The 18,885-nt window shown below is 46.8% G+C and overlaps 1 protein-coding gene across 1 annotated transcript in view; it reads left to right on the forward strand.

Moving 5' to 3' along the window:
• LOC123994233 (gap junction alpha-3 protein-like) overlaps positions 1 to 8,989 on the forward strand; it is a 56,049-nt gene extending 47,060 nt beyond the window's left edge. Inside the window, exons 2-3 of the mRNA XM_046296774.1 lie at positions 7,388 to 7,537; positions 7,760 to 8,989. Of these exons, the coding sequence (XP_046152730.1) occupies positions 7,409 to 7,537; positions 7,760 to 8,716 (1,086 nt within the window). The 5' untranslated portion in view covers positions 7,388 to 7,408 and the 3' untranslated portion in view covers positions 8,717 to 8,989. The remainder of the gene's footprint in view (positions 1 to 7,387; positions 7,538 to 7,759) is intronic.
• The last annotated feature ends 9,896 nt before the right edge of the window (positions 8,990 to 18,885 follow it).

Raw genomic sequence — 18,885 nt, forward strand, 5'->3', positions numbered from 1 at the left:
TCTGTCCGTTCCCTTCGGTCTCTCTCTCCTCTCTGTCCGTTCCCTTCGGTCTCTCTCTCCTCTCTGTCCGTTCCCTTCGGTCTCTCTCTCCTCTCTGTCCGTTCCCTTCGGTCTCTCTCTCCTCTCTCTCCGTTCCCTTCGGTCTCTCTCTCCTCTCTCTCCGTTCCCTTCGGTCTCTCTCCTCTCTCTCCGTTCCCTTCGGTCTCTCTCTCCTCTCTGTCCGTTCCCTTCGGTCTCTCTCTCCTCTCTCCCCGTTCCCTTCGGTCTCTCTCTCCTCTCTCCCCGTTCCCTTCGGTCTCTCTCTCCTCTCTCTCCGTTCCCTTCGGTCTCTCTCCTCTCTCTCCGTTCCCTTCGGTCTCTCTCTCCTCTCTCTCCGTTCCCTTCGGTCTCTCTCCTCTCTCTCCGTTCCCTTCGGTCTCTCTCTCCTCTCTCTCCGTTCCCTTCGGTCTCTCTCTCCTCTCTCTCCGGTCTCTCTCCTCTCTCTCCGTTCCCTTCGGTCTCTCTCCTCTCTCTCCGTTCCCTTCGGTCTCTCTCTCCTCTCTCTCCGTTCCCTTCGGTCTCTCTCCTCTCTCTCCGTTCCCTTCGGTCTCTCTCCTCTCTCTCCGTTCCCTTCGGTCTCTCTCTCCTCTCTCTCCGTTCCCTTCGGTCTCTCTCTCCTCTCTTCCCGTTCCCTTCGGTCTCTCTCTCCTCTCTCTCCGGTCTCTCTCCTCTCTCTCCGTTCCCTTCGGTCTCTCTCTCCTCTCTCTCCGTTCCCTTCGGTCTCTCTCTCCTCTCCCCGTTCCCTTCGGTCTCTCTCTCCTCTCTCTCCGGTCTCTCTCCTCTCTCTCCGTTCCCTTCGGTCTCTCTCTCCTCTCTCTCCGTTCCCTTCGGTCTCTCTCTCCTCTCTCTCCGTTCCCTTCGGTCTCTCTCCTCTCTCTCCGTTCCCTTCGGTCTCTCTCTCCTCTCTCTCCGTTCCCTTCGGTCTCTCTCTCCTCTCTCCCCGTTCCCTTCGGTCTCTCTCTCCGGTCTCTCTCCTCTCTCTCCGTTCCCTTCGGTCTCTCTCTCCTCTCTCTCCGTTCCCTTCGGTCTCTCTCTCCTCTCTCCCCGTTCCCTTCGGTCTCTCTCTCCTCTCTCTCCGGTCTCTCTCCTCTCTCTCCGTTCCCGTCGGTCTCTCTCTCCTCTCTCCCCGTTCCCTTCGGTCTCTCTCTCCTCTCTCTCCGTTCCCTTCGGTCTCTCTCTCCTCTCTCCCCGTTCCCTTCGGTCTCTCTCTCCTCTCTCTCCGTTCCCTTCGGTCTCTCTCTCCTCTCTCTCCGTTCCCTTCGGTCTCTCTCTCCTCTCTCTCCTCTCTCTCCGTTCCCTTCGGTCTCTCTCCTCTCTCCCCGTTCCCTTCGGTCTCTCTCTCCTCTCTCTCCGTTCCCTTCGGTCTCTCTCTCCTCTCTCTCCTCTCTCTCCGTTCCCTTCGGTCTCTCTCCTCTCTCCCCGTTCCCTTCGGTCTCTCTCTCCTCTCTCTCCGTTCCCTTCGGTCTCTCTCTCCTCTCTCCCCGTTCCCTTCGGTCTCTCTCTCCTCTCTCTCCGGTCTCTCTCCTCTCTCTCCGTTCCCTTCGGTCTCTCTCTCCTCTCTCCCCGTTCCCTTCGGTCTCTCTCTCCTCTCTCTCCGGTCTCTCTCCTCTCTCTCCGTTCCCTTCGGTCTCTCTCTCCTCTCTCTCCGTTCCCTTCGGTCTCTCTCTCTCCTCTCTGTCCGTTCCCTTCGGTCTCTCTCTCCTCTCTCTCCGTTCCCTTCGGTCTCTCTCTCCTCTCTCTCCGTTCCCTTCGGTCTCTCTCTCCTCTCTGTCCGTTCCCTTCGGTCTCTCTCTCCTCTCTCCCCGTTCCCTTCGGTCTCTCTCTCCTCTCTCTCCGTTCCCTTCGGTCTCTCTCTCCTCTCTGTCCGTTCCCTTCGGTCTCTCTCTCCTCTCTCTCCGTTCCCTTCGGTCTCTCTCTCCTCTCTCTCCGTTCCCTTCGGTCTCTCTCTCCTCTCTCTCTCTCTCCGTTCCCTTCGGTCTCTCTCTCCTCTCTGTCCGTTCCCTTCGGTCTCTCTCTCCTCTCTCTCCGTTCCCTTCGGTCTCTCTCTCCTCTCTCTCCGTTCCCTTCGGTCTCTCTCTCCTCTCTCTCCGTTCCCTTCGGTCTCTCTCTCCTCTCTCTCCGTTCCCTTCGGTCTCTCTCCTCTCTCTCCGTTCCCTTCGGTCTCTCTCTCCTCTCTCTCCGTTCCCTTCGGTCTCTCTCTCCTCTCTCTCCGTTCCCTTCGGTCTCTCTCTCCTCTCTCTCCTCTCTCTCCGTTCCCTTCGGTCTCTCTCCTCTCTCCCCGTTCCCTTCGGTCTCTCTCTCCTCTCTGTCCGTTCCCTTCGGTCTCTCTCTCCTCTCTCTCCGTTCCCTTCGGTCTCTCTCTCCTCTCTCTCCGTTCCCTTCGGTCTCTCTCTCCTCTCTCCCCGTTCCCTTCGGTCTCTCTCTCCTCTCTCTCCGGTCTCTCTCCTCTCTCTCCGTTCCCTTCGGTCTCTCTCTCCTCTCTCTCCGTTCCCTTCGGTCTCTCTCTCCTCTCTCTCCGTTCCCTTCGGTCTCTCTCTCCTCTCTCTCCGTTCCCTTCGGTCTCTCTCTCCTCTCTCTCCGTTCCCTTCGGTCTCTCTCTCCTCTCTCTCCGTTCCCTTCGGTCTCTCTCCTCTCTCTCCGTTCCCTTCGGTCTCTCTCTCCTCTCTCTCCGTTCCCTTCGGTCTCTCTCTCCTCTCTCTCCGTTCCCTTCGGTCTCTCTCTCCTCTCTCTCCGGTCTCTCTCCTCTCTCTCCGTTCCCTTCGGTCTCTCTCTCCTCTCTCCCCGTTCCCTTCGGTCTCTCTCTCCTCTCTCTCCGGTCTCTCTCCTCTCTCTCTGTTCCCTTCGGTCTCTCTCTCCTCTCTCTCCGTTCCCTTCGGTCTCTCTCTCCTCTCTCTCCGTTCCCTTCGGTCTCTCTCTCCTCTCTCTCCGTTCCCTTCGGTCTCTCTCTCCTCTCTCTCCGTTCCCTTCGGTCTCTCTCTCCTCTCTCTCCGTTCCCTTCGGTCTCTCTCCTCTCTCTCCGTTCCCTTCGGTCTCTCTCTCCTCTCTCTCCGTTCCCTTCGGTCTCTCTCTCCTCTCTCTCCGTTCCCTTCGGTCTCTCTCTCCTCTCTCCCCGTTCCCTTCGGTCTCTCTCCTCTCTCTCCGGTCTCTCTCCTCTCTCTCCGTTCCCTTCGGTCTCTCTCTCCTCTCTGTCCGTTCCCTTCGGTCTCTCTCTCCTCTCTCTCCGTTCCCTTCGGTCTCTCTCTCCTCTCTCTCCGTTCCCTTCGGTCTCTCTCTCCTCTCTGTCCGTTCCCTTCGGTCTCTCTCTCCTCTCTGTCCGTTCCCTTCGGTCTCTCTCTCCGTTCCCTTCGGTCTCTCTCTCCTCTCTCTCCGTTCCCTTCGGTCTCTCTCTCCTCTCTCTCCGTTCCCTTCGGTCTCTCTCTCCTCTCTGTCCGTTCCCTTCGGTCTCTCTCTCCTCTCTCTCCGTTCCCTTCGGTCTCTCTCTCCTCTCTCTCCGTTCCCTTCGGTCTCTCTCTCCTCTCTGTCCGTTCCCTTCGGTCTCTCTCTCCTCTCTCTCCGGTCTCTCTCCTCTCTCTCCGTTCCCTTCGGTCTCTCTCTCCTCTCTCTCCGTTCCCTTCGGTCTCTCTCTCCTCTCTCCCCGTTCCCTTCGGTCTCTCTCTCCTCCTCTCTCCGGTCTCTCTCCTCTCTCTCCGTTCCCTTCGGTCTCTCTCTCCTCTCTCTCCGTTCCCTTCGGTCTCTCTCTCCTCTCTCTCCGTTCCCTTCGGTCTCTCTCTCCTCTCTCTCCGTTCCCTTCGGTCTCTCTCTCCTCTCTCCCCGTTCCTTCGGTCTCTCTCTCCTCTCTCTCCGGTCTCTCTCCTCTCTCTCCGTTCCCTTCGGTCTCTCTCTCCTCTCTCTCCGTTCCTTCGGTCTCTCTCTCCTCTCTCCCCGTTCCCTTCGGTCTCTCTCTCCTCTCTCTCCGGTCTCTCTCCTCTCTCTCCGTTCCCTTCGGTCTCTCTCTCCTCTCTCTCCGTTCCCTTCGGTCTCTCTCTCCTCTCTCCCCGTTCCCTTCGGTCTCTCTCTCCTCTCTCTCCGGTCTCTCTCCTCTCTCTCCGTTCCCTTCGGTCTCTCTCTCCTCTCTCTCCGTTCCCTTCGGTCTCTCTCTCCTCTCTCTCCGGTCTCTCTCCTCTCTCTCCGTTCCCTTCGGTCTCTCTCTCTCTCTCTCCGTTCCCTTCGGTCTCTCTCTCTCTCTCCGTTCCCTTCGGTCTCTCTCTCCTCTCTCCCGTTCCCTTCGGTCTCTCTCTCCTCTCTCTCCTCTCTCTCCGGTCTCTCTCCTCTCTCTCCGTTCCCTTCGGTCTCTCTCTCCTCTCTCTCCGTTCCCTTCGGTCTCTCTCCTCTCTCTCCGTTCCCTTCGGTCTCTCTCCTCTCTCTCCGTTCCCTTCGGTCTCTCTCTCCTCTCTCCCCGTTCCCTTCGGTCTCGCTCTCCTCTCTCTCCGGTCTCTCTCCTCTCTCTCCGTTCCCTTCGGTCTCTCTCTCCTCTCTCTCCGTTCCCTTCGGTCTCTCTCTCCTCTCTCTCCGTTCCCTTCGGTCTCTCTCTCCTCTCTCTCCGTTCCCTTCGGTCTCTCTCTCCTCTCTCCCCGTTCCCTTCGGTCTCTCTCTCCTCTCTCTCCGGTCTCTCTCCTCTCTCTCCGTTCCCTTCGGTCTCTCTCTCCTCTCTCTCCGTTCCCTTCGGTCTCTCTCTCCTCTCTCCCCGTTCCCTTCGGTCTCTCTCTCCTCTCTCTCCGGTCTCTCTCCTCTCTCTCCGTTCCCTTCGGTCTCTCTCTCCTCTCTCTCCGTTCCCTTCGGTCTCTCTCTCCTCTCTCCCCGTTCCCTTCGGTCTCTCTCTCCTCTCTCTCCGGTCTCTCTCCTCTCTCTCCGTTCCCTTCGGTCTCTCTCTCCTCTCTCTCCGTTCCCTTCGGTCTCTCTCTCCTCTCTCTCCGGTCTCTCTCCTCTCTCTCCGTTCCCTTCGGTCTCTCTCTCCTCTCTCTCCGTTCCCTTCGGTCTCTCTCCTCTCTCTCCGTTCCCTTCGGTCTCTCTCTCCTCTCTCCGTTCCCTTCGGTCTCTCTCTCCTCTCTCTCCTCTCTCTCCGGTCTCTCTCCTCTCTCTCCGTTCCCTTCGGTCTCTCTCTCCTCTCTCTCCGTTCCCTTCGGTCTCTCTCTCTCTCCGTTCCCTTCGGTCTCTCTCTCCTCTCTCCGTTCCCTTCGGTCTCTCTCTCCTCTCTCTCCGTTCCCTTCGGTCTCTCTCTCCTCTCTCTCCGTTCCCTTCGGTCTCTCTCTCCTCTCTCTCCTCTCTCTCCGTTCCCTTCGGTCTCTCTCCTCTCTCTCCGTTCCCTTCGGTCTCTCTCTCCTCTCTCTCCGTTCCCTTCGGTCTCTCTCTCCTCTCTCCCCGTTCCCTTCGGTCTCTCTCTCCTCTCTCTCCGGTCTCTCTCCTCTCTCTCCGTTCCCTTCGGTCTCTCTCTCCTCTCTGTCCGTTCCCTTCGGTCTCTCTCTCCTCTCTCTCCGTTCCCTTCGGTCTCTCTCTCCTCTCTCTCCGTTCCCTTCGGTCTCTCTCTCCTCTCTGTCCGTTCCCTTCGGTCTCTCTCTCCTCTCTGTCCGTTCCCTTCGGTCTCTCTCTCCTCTCTCTCCGTTCCCTTCGGTCTCTCTCTCCTCTCTCTCCGTTCCCTTCGGTCTCTCTCTCCTCTCTGTCCGTTCCCTTCGGTCTCTCTCCTCTCTCTCGGTTCCCTTCGGTCTCTCTCTCCTCTCTCTCCGTTCCCTTCGGTCTCTCTCTCCTCTCTCTCCGTTCCCTTCGGTCTCTCTCTCCTCTCTCCCCGTTCCCTTCGGTCTCTCTCTCCTCTCTCTCCGGTCTCTCTCCTCTCTCTCCGTTCCCTTCGGTCTCTCTCTCCTCTCTCTCCGTTCCCTTCGGTCTCTCTCTCCTCTCTCCCCGTTCCCTTCGGTCTCTCTCTCCTCTCTCTCCGGTCTCTCTCCTCTCTCTCCGTTCCCTTCGGTCTCTCTCTCCTCTCTCTCCGTTCCCTTCGGTCTCTCTCTCCTCTCTCTCCGTTCCCTTCGGTCTCTCTCTCCTCTCTCCCCGTTCCCTTCGGTCTCTCTCTCCTCTCTCTCCGGTCTCTCTCCTCTCTCTCCGTTCCCTTCGGTCTCTCTCTCCTCTCTCTCCGTTCCCTTCGGTCTCTCTCTCCTCTCTCCCCGTTCCCTTCGGTCTCTCTCTCTCTCTCCGGTCTCTCTCCTCTCTCTCCGTTCCCTTCGGTCTCTCTCTCCTCTCTCTCCGTTCCCTTCGGTCTCTCTCTCCTCTCTCTCCGTTCCCTTCGGTCTCTCTCTCCTCTCTCTCCGTTCCCTTCGGTCTCTCTCTCCTCTCTCTCCTCTCTCTCCGGTCTCTCTCCTCTCTCTCCGTTCCCTTCGGTCTCTCTCTCCTCTCTCTCCGGTCTCTCTCCTCTCTCTCCGTTCCCTTCGGTCTCTCTCTCCTCTCTCTCCGGTCTCTCTCCTCTCTCTCCGTTCCCTTCGGTCTCTCTCCTCTCTCCCCGTTCCCTTCGGTCTCTCTCTCCTCTCTCCCCGTTCCCTTCGGTCTCTCTCTCCTCTCTCTCCGGTCTCTCTCCTCTCTCTCCGTTCCCTTCGGTCTCTCTCTCCTCTCTCTCCGGTCTCTCTCCTCTCTCTCCGTTCCCTTCGGTCTCTCTCCTCTCTCTCCGTTCCCTTCGGTCTCTCTCTCCTCTCTCCCCGTTCCCTTCGGTCTCTCTCTCCTCTCTCTCCGTTCCCTTCGGTCTCTCTCCTCTCTCTCCGTTCCCTTCGGTCTCTCTCTCCTCTCTCTCCGTTCCCTTCGGTCTCTCTCTCCTCTCTCCGTTCCCTTCGGTCTCTCTCTCCTCTCTCTCCGTTCCCTTCGGGGTCTCTCTCTCCTCTCTGTCCGTTCCCTTCGGTCTCTCTCTCCTCTCTGTCCGTTCCCTTCGGTCTCTCTCTCCTCTCTGTCCGTTCCCTTCGGTCTCTCTCCTCTCTCTCCGTTCCCTTCGGTCTCTCTCTCCTCTCTCTCCGTTCCCTTCGGTCTCTCTCTCCTCTCTCTCCGGTCTCTCTCCACTCTCTCCTCTCTCTCCGGTCTCTCTCCTCTCTGTACGTTCCCTTCGGTCTCTCTCCTCTCTCCCTGTTCCCTTCGGTCTCTCTCTCCTCTCTCTCCTCTCCCTTCGGTCTCTCTCTCCTCTCTCTCCTCTCCCTTCGGTCTCTCTCACATATATGATCTGTGGTTAGCTAGTATTTTTCTCCCCTAACAGCCAGGGCTCTGATCTGTCACTTCCAAGGGGGGCTGGAACCTGCTGTCTATGTCTTAACTAGTCCCTCTCTCCCCTCGCTCTCCCTCCCTACAGCCACAGTAGTCTGCTACTACCATGGGGGACTGGAACCTGCTGGGGAAGCTGCTGGAGAAAGCCCAGGAACACAGCACCGTAGTGGGAAAGGTCTGGCTCACGGTCCTCTTCATCTTTAGGATCCTGATCCTGAGCGCCGCAGCAGAGAAGGTCAATAAGAATTATTCAACACCTTTACAAATGTTTTTTTTAATTTGTTTACATTTGATTTATTATTTAACCAGGCAAGTCAGTTCAATGACGGCCTGGGAACAGTGGGTTAACTGCCTGTTCAGGGGCAGAACGACAGATAAGTTTAGAGCGTCAGCCATTGGAGTACAACAATACACAAACACTAAATGCAACTTGTTATTTCCGTTGTGTTCCCGGTAGGTGTGGGGGGACGAGCAGTCAGGGTTCACCTGCGACACCAAGCAACCTGGATGTGAGAACGTCTGTTATGACATCACCTTCCCCATCTCTCACGTCCGCTTCTGGGTCCTACAGATCATATTCGTCTCCACGCCCACCCTCATTTACCTGGGTCATATATTACACCTGGTGAGGATGGAGGAGAAACAGAAGCAGAGAGAGAAGGACGCAGATCGGGCCGGGGACAAACTGGAGACCAGAGCCTGTAAAGCCCCGGTGAGGGACGACAGTGGTAGGGTTCGACTGAAGGGGGAACTACTGAGGACCTACGTGTTCAACGTCATCTTCAAGACGCTGTTCGAGGTGGGCTTCATCGTCATGCAGTACCTGCTCTATGGCTTCCAGCTGCAGCCCATGTACACCTGTGACCGCCCGCCCTGCCCCAACACAGTCAACTGCTACATCTCCCGACCCACAGAGAAAACCATCTTCATCATCTTCATGCTAGTAGTGGCAGGTTTGTCTCTGTTCCTCAACCTGATAGAGATGTACCACCTGGGATCCACTAAGTGTCGCCAGGGGATCAAGTACCACCGGGAGGATCTGAGCTCAGACTCTGTCTCCAAGGAGCCCAGCGAGGTGGACGAGGCTGTACCCTACGCTCCCAGCTACGACCACTACCACGGAGGCCAGCCAGCCTACCCCCAACTCCAACCAGACCAGCAGGTCCAGCTAGCATACCCTCCTGTCCCCAGCTATAACATGTCCCCGCTATCTGAGGAGACTGACTCCACCTACCAGCCCTACCACAACAAGGCAGCCTACAAGCAGAACAAGGACAACCTGGCGGTGGAGAGGAGTGGCAGCAGGCAGCCGGAAGAGGAGGGGGACTTGAAAGGGAAGAAGGGTGGAGGAGAAACATGGGGGGTCGGAGCCAGGTTCCCCATCTCTAGCCCGGGCTGGACGCACCACTGCTAAACACGGCAACAACAAGACCAGAATAGACGATCTGAAGATCTGAGAGGGGGGTTAGGTTGCTATGACGATGTCTTAGGTTCCTTCCGAGGGTCTTATGTTGCTTGAAAGGCATTCTTAGGGTTCTGCCCCAAATGGCACCCAATTCGCTATAGTGCACTACTTAAGACCGAGGCCTGTGACAGTCCAGAGCTCCGGTCCAAAGTAGATCACTATATAGGGAATAGGGTGCCATTTGGGACACAGGTGTGTCCAACAGAGCTGACGCCATCCTGCCCTCCCCCGGTGGCCTGGTGGATGGCAGAGCTTTGACTCACTGGGGGGAATGACACTTGTAGGACACACAAATAAGCTTTGAGCGTTACGGTTGTAAAACACGATCTACGAAGGACAATTGGGTTTCATATTATATGACGAACCGCGATGTCTCAAATCTCTTTTAGAAAACCTTCTCGTTCTGGTCTCTACGTGGGAAAGAAGGTTCTGGTCTCTACGTGGGAAAGAAGGTTCTGGTCTCTACGTGGGAAAGAAGGTTCTGGTCTCTACGTGGGAAAGAAGGACCACGTCCATTAAAAACAACAACTATTATATTGGAAATGTTTGTGCATTTCAGACTCTGAAGAATAAGAGGATATATTTGACATGTAGTTATCGAATGTTGTGAGTTGTGTTGTAGTAATGATTCTATATTGGGGGGAAAGGATGTTGTTTAACATTTGACAAAGTAAAATAAAATGTTTGAATGAAGACGTCATGTTTAATTTGTTTCTACGTCGAAGAATGATAACCCTGGGTGTACTTTAACAGTCTGGCCCAAATGGTACACTATTCTCCATAGGGTACACTACATTGGACTAGGAACCATAGGGTACACTACTTTGGACTAGGAACCATAGGGTACACTACATTGGACTAGGAACCATAGGGTACACTACTTTGGACTAGGAACCATAGGGTACACTACATTGGACTAGGAACCATAGGGTACACTAACTTGGACTAGGAACCATAGGGTACACTACTTTGGACTAGGAACCATAGGGTACACTACTTTGGACTAGGAACCATAGGGTACACTACATTGGACTAGGAACCATAGGGTACACTAACTTGGACTAGGAACCATAGGGTACACTACTTTGGACTAGGAACCATAGTGTACACTACTAGAAGAGTTACTACTACTACCACCTTCACATTCTAGAAGAGTTACTAATACTACCACCTTCACATTCTAGAAGAGTTACTACTACTACTACTACCTTCACATACTAGAAGAGTTACTACTACTACTACTACTACTACCACCTTCACATTCTAGAAGAGTTACTACTACTACTACCTTCACATACTAGAAGAGTTCCTACTATTACTACTACTACCTTCACATTCTAGAAGAGTTACTTCTACTACTACCTTCACATTCTAGAAGAGTTACTACTGCTACTACTACTACCTTCACATTCTAGAAGAGTTACTTCTACTACTACCTTCACATTCTAGAAGAGTTACTACTACTACTACCTTCAAATTCTAGAAGAGTTACTTCTACTACTTTCACATTCTAGAAGAGTTACTACTACTACTACTACTACCTTCACATTCTATAAGAGTTACTACTACTACCTTCACATTCTGGAAGTTACTACTACTACTACTACTACCTTCACACACTAGAGTTGCTACTACTACTACTACTACTATTACTACAACTACCTTCACATACTAGAATAGTTACTACTATTACTACTACTACCTCCACATACTAGAATAGTTACTTCTACTACCACCTTCACATACTAGAAGAGTTTCTACTACTACTACCACCTTCACATACTAGAAGAGTTACTACTACTACCACCTTCACATTCTAGAAGAGTTACTACTACTACCACCTTCACATACTAGAAGAGTTACTACTACCTTCACATACTAGAAGAGTTGCTACTATTACTACTACTACCTTCACATACTAGAAGAGTTACTACTACTACTACTACCTTCACATACTAGAAGAGTTACTACTACTACTACTACTACCTTCACATACTAGAAGAGTTACTACTACTACTACTACTACTACTACTACTACCTTCACATTCTACAAGAGTTACTACTACTACTACTACTACTACCTTCACATTCTAGAAGAGTTACTTCTACTACTACCTTCACATTCTAGAAGAGTTACTACTACTACTACTACCTTCACATTCTAGAAGAGTTACTTACTACTACCTTCACATTCTAGAAGAGTTACTACTACTACTACTACCTTCACATTCTAGAAGAGTTACTACTACTACTACCTTCAAATTCTAGAAGAGTTACTTCTACTACTTTCACATTCTAGAAGAGTTACTACTACTACTACTACTACCTTCACATTCTAGAAGAGTTACTACTACTACCTTCACATTCTGAAGTTACTACTACTACTACTACTACCTTCACACACTAGATTTGCTACTACTACTACTACTATTACTACTACAACTACCTTCACATACTAGAATAGTTACTACTATTACTACTACTACCTCCACATACTAGAATAGTTACTTCTACTACCACCTTCACATACTAGAAGAGTTTCTACTACTACTACCACCTTCACATACTAGAAGAGTTACTACTACTACCACCTTCACATTCTAGAAGAGTTACTACTACTACCACCTTCACATACTAGAAGAGTTACTACTACCTTCACATACTAGAAGAGTTGCTACTATTACTACTACTACCTTCACATACTAGAAGAGTTACTACTACTACTACTATTACCTTCACATACTAGAAGAGTTACTACTACTACTACTACTACTACCTTCACATTCTAGAAGAGTTACTACTACATTCACATTCTGGAAGTTACTACTACTACTACTACTACCTTCACACACTAGAAGAGTTGCTACTACTACCACCTTCACATTCTAGAAGAGTTACTACTACTACCACCTTCACATTCTAGAAGAGTTACTACTACTACCACCTTCACATTCTAGAAGAGTTACTACTACTACTACCTTCACATTCTAGAAGAGTTACTACTACTACTACTACTACTACTACATTCACATTCTGGAAGTTACTACTACTACTACTTTCACATTCTAGAAGAGTTACTTCTACTACTACTACTACTACTACTACTACTACTACTTTCACATTCTAGAAGAGTTACTACTACTACTACTACTGCTACTACATGTCTCACAGTACAGTATGTAGGTAATGTATGTAGGTAACATGTCTCACAGTAAAGTATGTAGGTAGCATGTCTCACAGTAGAGTATGTAGGTAACATGTCTCACAGTAAAGTATGTAGGTAACATGTCTCACAGTAAAGTATGTAGGTAACACGTCTCACAGTAAAGTATGTAGGTAACATGTCTCACAGTAAATACGAGGTAACATGTCTCACAGTAGAGTATGTAGGTAACATGTCGCACAGAGTATGTAGGTAACATGTCTCACAGTAAAGTATGTAGGTAACATGTCTCACAGTAGAGTATAGGTAACATGTCTCACAGTAAAGTATGTAGGTAACATGTCTCACAGTAAAGTATGTAGGTAACACGTCTCTGATAAAGTATGTAGGTAACATGTCTCACAGAAGTAAAATACGTAGGTAACATGTCTCACAGTAGAGTATGTAGGTAACATGTCGCACAGTAGAGTATGTAGGTAACATGTCTCACAGTAAAGTATGTAGGTAACATGTCTCACAGTAAAATACGAGGTAACATGTCTCACAGTAAAGTATGTAGGTAACATGTCGCACAGTAGAGTATGTAGGTAACATGTCGCACAGTAAAGTAAAGTATGTAGGTAACATGTCGCACAGTAGAGTATGTAGGTAACATGTCGCACAGTAAAGTAAAGTATGTAGGTAACATGTCGCACAGTAAAGTACAGTATGTAGGTAACATGTCGCACAGTAAAGTACAGTATGTAGGTAACATGTCTCACAGTAAAGTATGTAGGTAACATGTCTCACAGTAGAGTATGTAGGTAACATGTCTCATAGTAAAGTATAATTAACATGTCTCACAGTAAAGTATGTAGGTAACATGTCTCACAGTAAAGTATGTAGGTAACATGTCTCATAGTAAAGTATAATTAACACGTCTCACAGTAAAGTATGTAGGTAACATGTCTCACAGTAAAGTATAATTAACACGTCTCACAGTAAAGTATGTAGGTAACATGTCTCACAGTAAAGTATGTAGGTAACATGTCTCACAGTACAGTATGTAGGTAACATGTTTCATAGTAGAGTATGGAGGTAACATGTCTCATAGTAAAGTATGTAGGTAACATGTCTCACAGTAAAGTATGTAGGTAACATGTCTCACAGTACAGTATGTAGGTAACATGTCTCATAGTAGAGTATGGAGGTAACATGTCTCATAGTAAAGTATGTAGGTAACATGTCTCACAGTAAAGTATAATTAACACGTCTCACAGTAAAGTATGTAGGTAACATGTCTCATAGTAAAGTATGGAGGTAACATGTCTCACAGTAAAGTATGTAGGTAACATGTCTCACAGTACAGTATGTAGGTAACATGTCTCATAGTAGAGTATGGAGGTAACATGTCTCATAGTAGAGTATGGAGGTAACATGCCTCATAGTAAAGTATGTAGGTAACATGTCTGATAGTAAAGTATGTAGGTAACATGTCTCATAGTAAAGTATGTAGGTAACATGTCTCATAGTAAAGTATGTAGGTAACACGTCTCACAGTAAAGTATGTAGGTAACACGTCTCACAGTAAAGTATGTAGGTAACATGTCTCACAGTAACGTATGTAGGTAACATGTCTCACAGTAGAGTATGTAGGTAACATGTCTCACAGTAAAGTATGTAGGTAACATGTCTCACAGTAAAGTATGTAGGTAACATGTCTCATAGTAAAGTATGTAGGTAACATGTCTCACAGTAAAGTATGTAGGTAACATGTCTCACAGTAAAGTATAATTAACATGTCTCACAGTAAAGTATGTAGGTAACATGTCTCACAGTAAAGTATGTAGGTAACATGTCTCACAGTAAAGTATGTAGGTAACATGTCTCACAGTAGAGTATGTAGGTAACATGTCTCATAGTAAAGTATAATTAACACGTCTCACAGTAAAGTATGTAGGTAACATGTCTCACAGTACAGTATGTAGGTAACATGTCTCACAGTAGAGTATGTAGGTAACATGTCTCACAGTAAAGTATAATTAACATGTCTCACAGTAAAGTATGTAGGTAACACGTCTCACAGTAAAGTATGTAGGTAACATGTCTCATAGTAGAGTATGTAGGTAACATGTCTCACAGTAAAGTATGTAGGTAACACGTCTCACAGTAAAGTATGTAGGTAACATGTCTCACAGTAAAGTATGTAGGTAACATGTCTCATAGTAGAGTACAGTTGAAGTCGGAAGTTTACATACACCTTAGCCAAATACATTAAACTCAGTTTTTGACAATTCCTGACATTTAATCCTATTAAGAATGTGAAATGTCAGAATAATAGTAGAGATAATTATTTATTTCAGATTTTATTTCTTTCATCACATTCCCAGTGGGTCAGAAGTTTACATACACTCAATTAGTATTTGGTAGCATTGCCTTTAAATTGTTTAACTTGGGTCAAACATTTCGGGTAGCCTACCACAAGCTTCCCACAATAAGTTGGGTGAATTTTGGCCCATTCCTCCTGACAGAGCTGGTGTAACTGAGTCAGGTTTGTAGGCCTCCTTGCTCACACACGCTTTTCAGTTCTGTCCAATGTTCTGTGTGATCGAGGTCAGGGCTTTGTGATGGCCACTCCAATACCTTGACTTTGTTGTCCTTAAGCCATTTTGCCACAACTTTGGAAGTATGCTTGGGGTCATTGTCCATTTGGAAGACCCATTTACGTCCAAGCTTTAACTTCCTGATTGATGTCTTGAGATGTTGCTTCAATATATCCACATAATGTTCCTACCTCATGATGCCATCTATTTTGTGAAGTGCACCAGTCCCTCCTGCAGTAAAGCCCCCCACAACATGATGTTGCCACCCCCATGCTTCATGGTTGGGATGGTGTTCTTTGGCTTGCAAGCCTCCCCCTTTTCCCTCCAAACATAACGATGGTCATTATGGCCAAACAGTTCTATTTTTGTTTCATCAGACCAGAGGACATTTCTCCAAAAAGTACAATCTTTGTCCCCATGTTCAGTTGCAAACCGTAGTCTGGCTTTTTGATGGGGGTTTTGGAGCAGTGGCTTCTTCCTTGCTGAGCGTCTTTCAGGTTATGTTAATATAGGACTTGTTTTACTGTGGATATTTTTGTACCTGTTTCCTCCAGAATCTTCACAAGGTCCTTTGCTGCTGTTCTGGGATTGATTTGCACCCTTTCGCACCAAAGTACGTTCATCTCTAGGAGACAGAACACATCTCCTTCCTGAGCGGTATGACGGCTGCGTGTCTCATGGTGTTTATACTTGCGTACTATTGTTTGTACAGATGAATGTGGTACCTTCAGGTGTTTGGAAATTGCTCCTAAGGATGAACCAGACTTGTGGAGGTCTACAATTGTTTTTCTGAGGTCTTGGCTGATTTCTTTTGATTTTCCCATGATGTCAAGCAAAGAGGCACTGAGTTTGAAGGCAGGCCTTGAAATATATCCACAGGTACAACTCCAATTGACTGAAATTATGTCAATTAGCCTATCAGAAGGTCCTAAATACATGATATAATTGTCCAAGCTGTTTAAAGGCACAGTCAACTTAGTGCATGTAAATTTCTGACCCACTGAATTGTGATACAGTGAATTATAAGTTAAATAATCTGTCTCTAAACAATTGTTGGAAAGATTACTTGTGTCATGCACAAAGTAGATGTCCTAACAGACTTGCCAAAACTATAGTTTGTTAACAAGACATTTGTGGAGTGGTTGAAAAACAAGTTTTAATGACTCCAACATAAGTGTATGTAAACCCTAGTTATCATTACTCAGTACTGGTACTCCTGTATATAACCTAGTTATCATTGACTCAGTACTAGCACCCTGTGTATAGTAATCATTACTCATTGACTCAGTACTAGTACCCTGTTTATATAACCTAGTTATCATTGACTCAGTACTGGTACCCTGTGTATATAACCTAGTTATCATTACTCAGTACTGGTACCCTGTGTATATAACCCAGTTATCATTACTCAGTACTGGTCTGTATATAACCAGTTATCATTACTCAGTACTGGTACCCTGTGTATATAACTCCAGTTATCATTATCAGTACTGGTCTGTGCATATAACCTAGTTATCATTACTCAGTACTGGTACTCCAGTGTATATAACCTAGTTATCATTACTCATTGACTCAGTACTGGTACACTGTGTATATAGCCTAGTTATCATTACTCAGTACTGGTACCCAGTGTATATAGCCTAGTTATCATTACTCATTGACTCAGTACTGGTACACTGTGTACAGTGACTTGAGAAAAGAATCCACCCCCTTGGCATTTTTCCTATTTTGCTGCCTACAACCTGGAATTAAAATGGATTTTGGGGGGTTTGTATCATTTGATTTACACAACATGCCTACCACTTTGAAGATGTTGCCTCTGATTAATGCCCTCTTTGCCTGGTGCATGAGGCCGGTGGGCGGCCCTCTCTTGGCAGGGTTGTTGTGGTGCCATATTCTTTTCCATTTTTTAATAATGGATTTTAATGGTGTTCGGGGATGGTCAAAGTTTCAGATATGTTTTTATATCCCAACCATCTGTACTTCTCCACAACTTTTGGAGAGCTCTTGTTCATGGTGCCGCTTGCTTGGTGGTGTTGCAGACTCTGGGGCCATTCAGAACAGAAATATATATATAATATATATATATATACACTGAGATCATGTGACACTTAAATAAAGTCCACCTGTGTGCAATCTAACTAATGATGTATATAATAATATATAATAATAATAATATAATATAATATATGATGTGACTTGAAGGTAATTGGTTGCACCAGATCTTTAGTTAGGGGCTTCATAGCAAAGAGGGTGAATACAAATGAACCACTTTTCCATATTGTTTTCTTCAAATTTTTTAAAAACAAGTATTTTTTTTCAATTCACTTCAACATATTTGGACTATTTTGTCAATTGCATGAAATCCAAATTAAAAATCAGTTTAAATTACAGGATGTAAAGCAACAAAATAGGAAAAACAATCTGGGGATGCATTTCTGCAAGATGCTGTAGGTGTTACCAATGTGGGAAGCCATGATTTTATTTCAATGACAAAATGATGTTTGATCAAAAGTTGTAAAGATATATCACCTTAGAAGCATAATGCTGACAAACTGTAAACTGTAACTTCGTTAAGTTAAGCGTCAGATTTGAATAAAGCATAGCCTATCAGATACTACTAATACTAATTTGAATAAAGCATAGCCTATCAGATACTACTAATACTAATTTGAATAAAGCATAGCCTACCAGATACTATCACCTTTAGAAGCATAATGCTGTATGAATAAAGCATAGCCTACCAGATACTATCACCTTTAGAAGCCAAGCATAATGCTGTATGAATAAAGCATAGCCTACCAGATACTATCACCTTTAGAAGCCAAGCATAATGCTGTGTGAATAAAGCATAGCCTACCAGATACTATCACCTTTAGAAGCATAATGCTGTGTGAATAAAGCATAGCCTACCAGATACTATCACCTTTAGAAGCATAATGCTGTGTGAATAAAGAAGCACAGCCTACCAGATACTATCACCTTTAGAAGCCAAGCATAATGCTGTGTGAATAAAGCATAGCCTACCAGATACTATCACCTTTAGAAGCATAATGCTGTGTGAATAAAGCATAGCCTACCAGATACTATCACCTTTAGAAGCATAATGCTGTGTGAATAAAGCATAGCCTACCAGATACTATCACCTTTAGAAGCCAAGCATAATGCTGTGTGAATAAAGCATAGCCTACCAGATACTATCACCTTTAGAAGCATAATGCTGTGTGAATAAAGCATAGCCTACCAGATACTATCACCTTTAGAAGCATAATGCTGTGTGAATAAAGCATAGCCTACCAGATACTATCACCTTTAGAAGCATAATGCTGTGTGAATAAAGTACAGCCTACCAGATACTATCACCTTTAGAAGCATAATGCTGTGTGAATAGCATAGCCTACCAGATACTATCACCTTTAGAAGCATAATGCTGTATGAATAAAGCATAGCCTACCAGATACTATCACCTTTAGAAGCATAATGCTGTATGAATAAAGCATAGCCTACCAGATACTACTAATACTAATTTGAATAAAGCATAGCCTATCAGATACTACTAATACTAATTTGAATAAAGCATAGCCTATCAGATACTACTAATACTAATTTGAATAAAGCATAGCCTATCAGATACTACTAATACTAATTTGAATAAAGCATAGCCTACCAGATACTACTAATACTAATTTGAATAAAGCATAGCCTACCAGATACTACTAATACTAATTTGAATAAAGCATAGCCTACCAGATACTATCACCTTTAGAAGCATAATGCTGTATGAATAAAGCATAGCCTACCAGATACTATCACCTTTAGAAGCCAAGCATAATGCTGTGTGAATAAAGCATAGCCTACCAGATACTATCACCTTTAGAAGCCAAGCATAATGCTGTGTGAATAAAGCATAGCCTACCAGATACTATCACCTTTAGAAGCATAATGCTGTGTGAATAAAGCATAGCCTACCAGATACTATCACCTTTAGAAGCATAATGCTGTATGAATAAAGCATAGCCTACCAGATACTATCACAAGAGCAGAAGATACTAAATATGTAGGTATCATCTATGACAGATCTCAATAACCACCATCGTCTAATTAACGTCACTTTGTTAGCCAAAACAACAACAAAAATGTAAAGGCATAAAACACCACACGTATTATTTAATCTAATCATTACACAACTCTTCTTCCAAATTACAGGAGCACATCTGTGTCACTCTATGACCATCGTCCAACCAACAGATTAACACAGGAACTCTAAAAATAAATCCACAGTATTTTTTATTTAACCTTCAGAACAGATTGAGATTAAAAAGATAAATATATATTTACAAGAGAGCCCTGTACACATTACAATAAAAAAGCAT

The sequence above is a fragment of the Oncorhynchus gorbuscha genome, linkage group LG13 (genome assembly GCF_021184085.1).
Source record: "Oncorhynchus gorbuscha isolate QuinsamMale2020 ecotype Even-year linkage group LG13, OgorEven_v1.0, whole genome shotgun sequence".
NCBI classification, from domain to species: domain Eukaryota; kingdom Metazoa; phylum Chordata; class Actinopteri; order Salmoniformes; family Salmonidae; genus Oncorhynchus; species Oncorhynchus gorbuscha.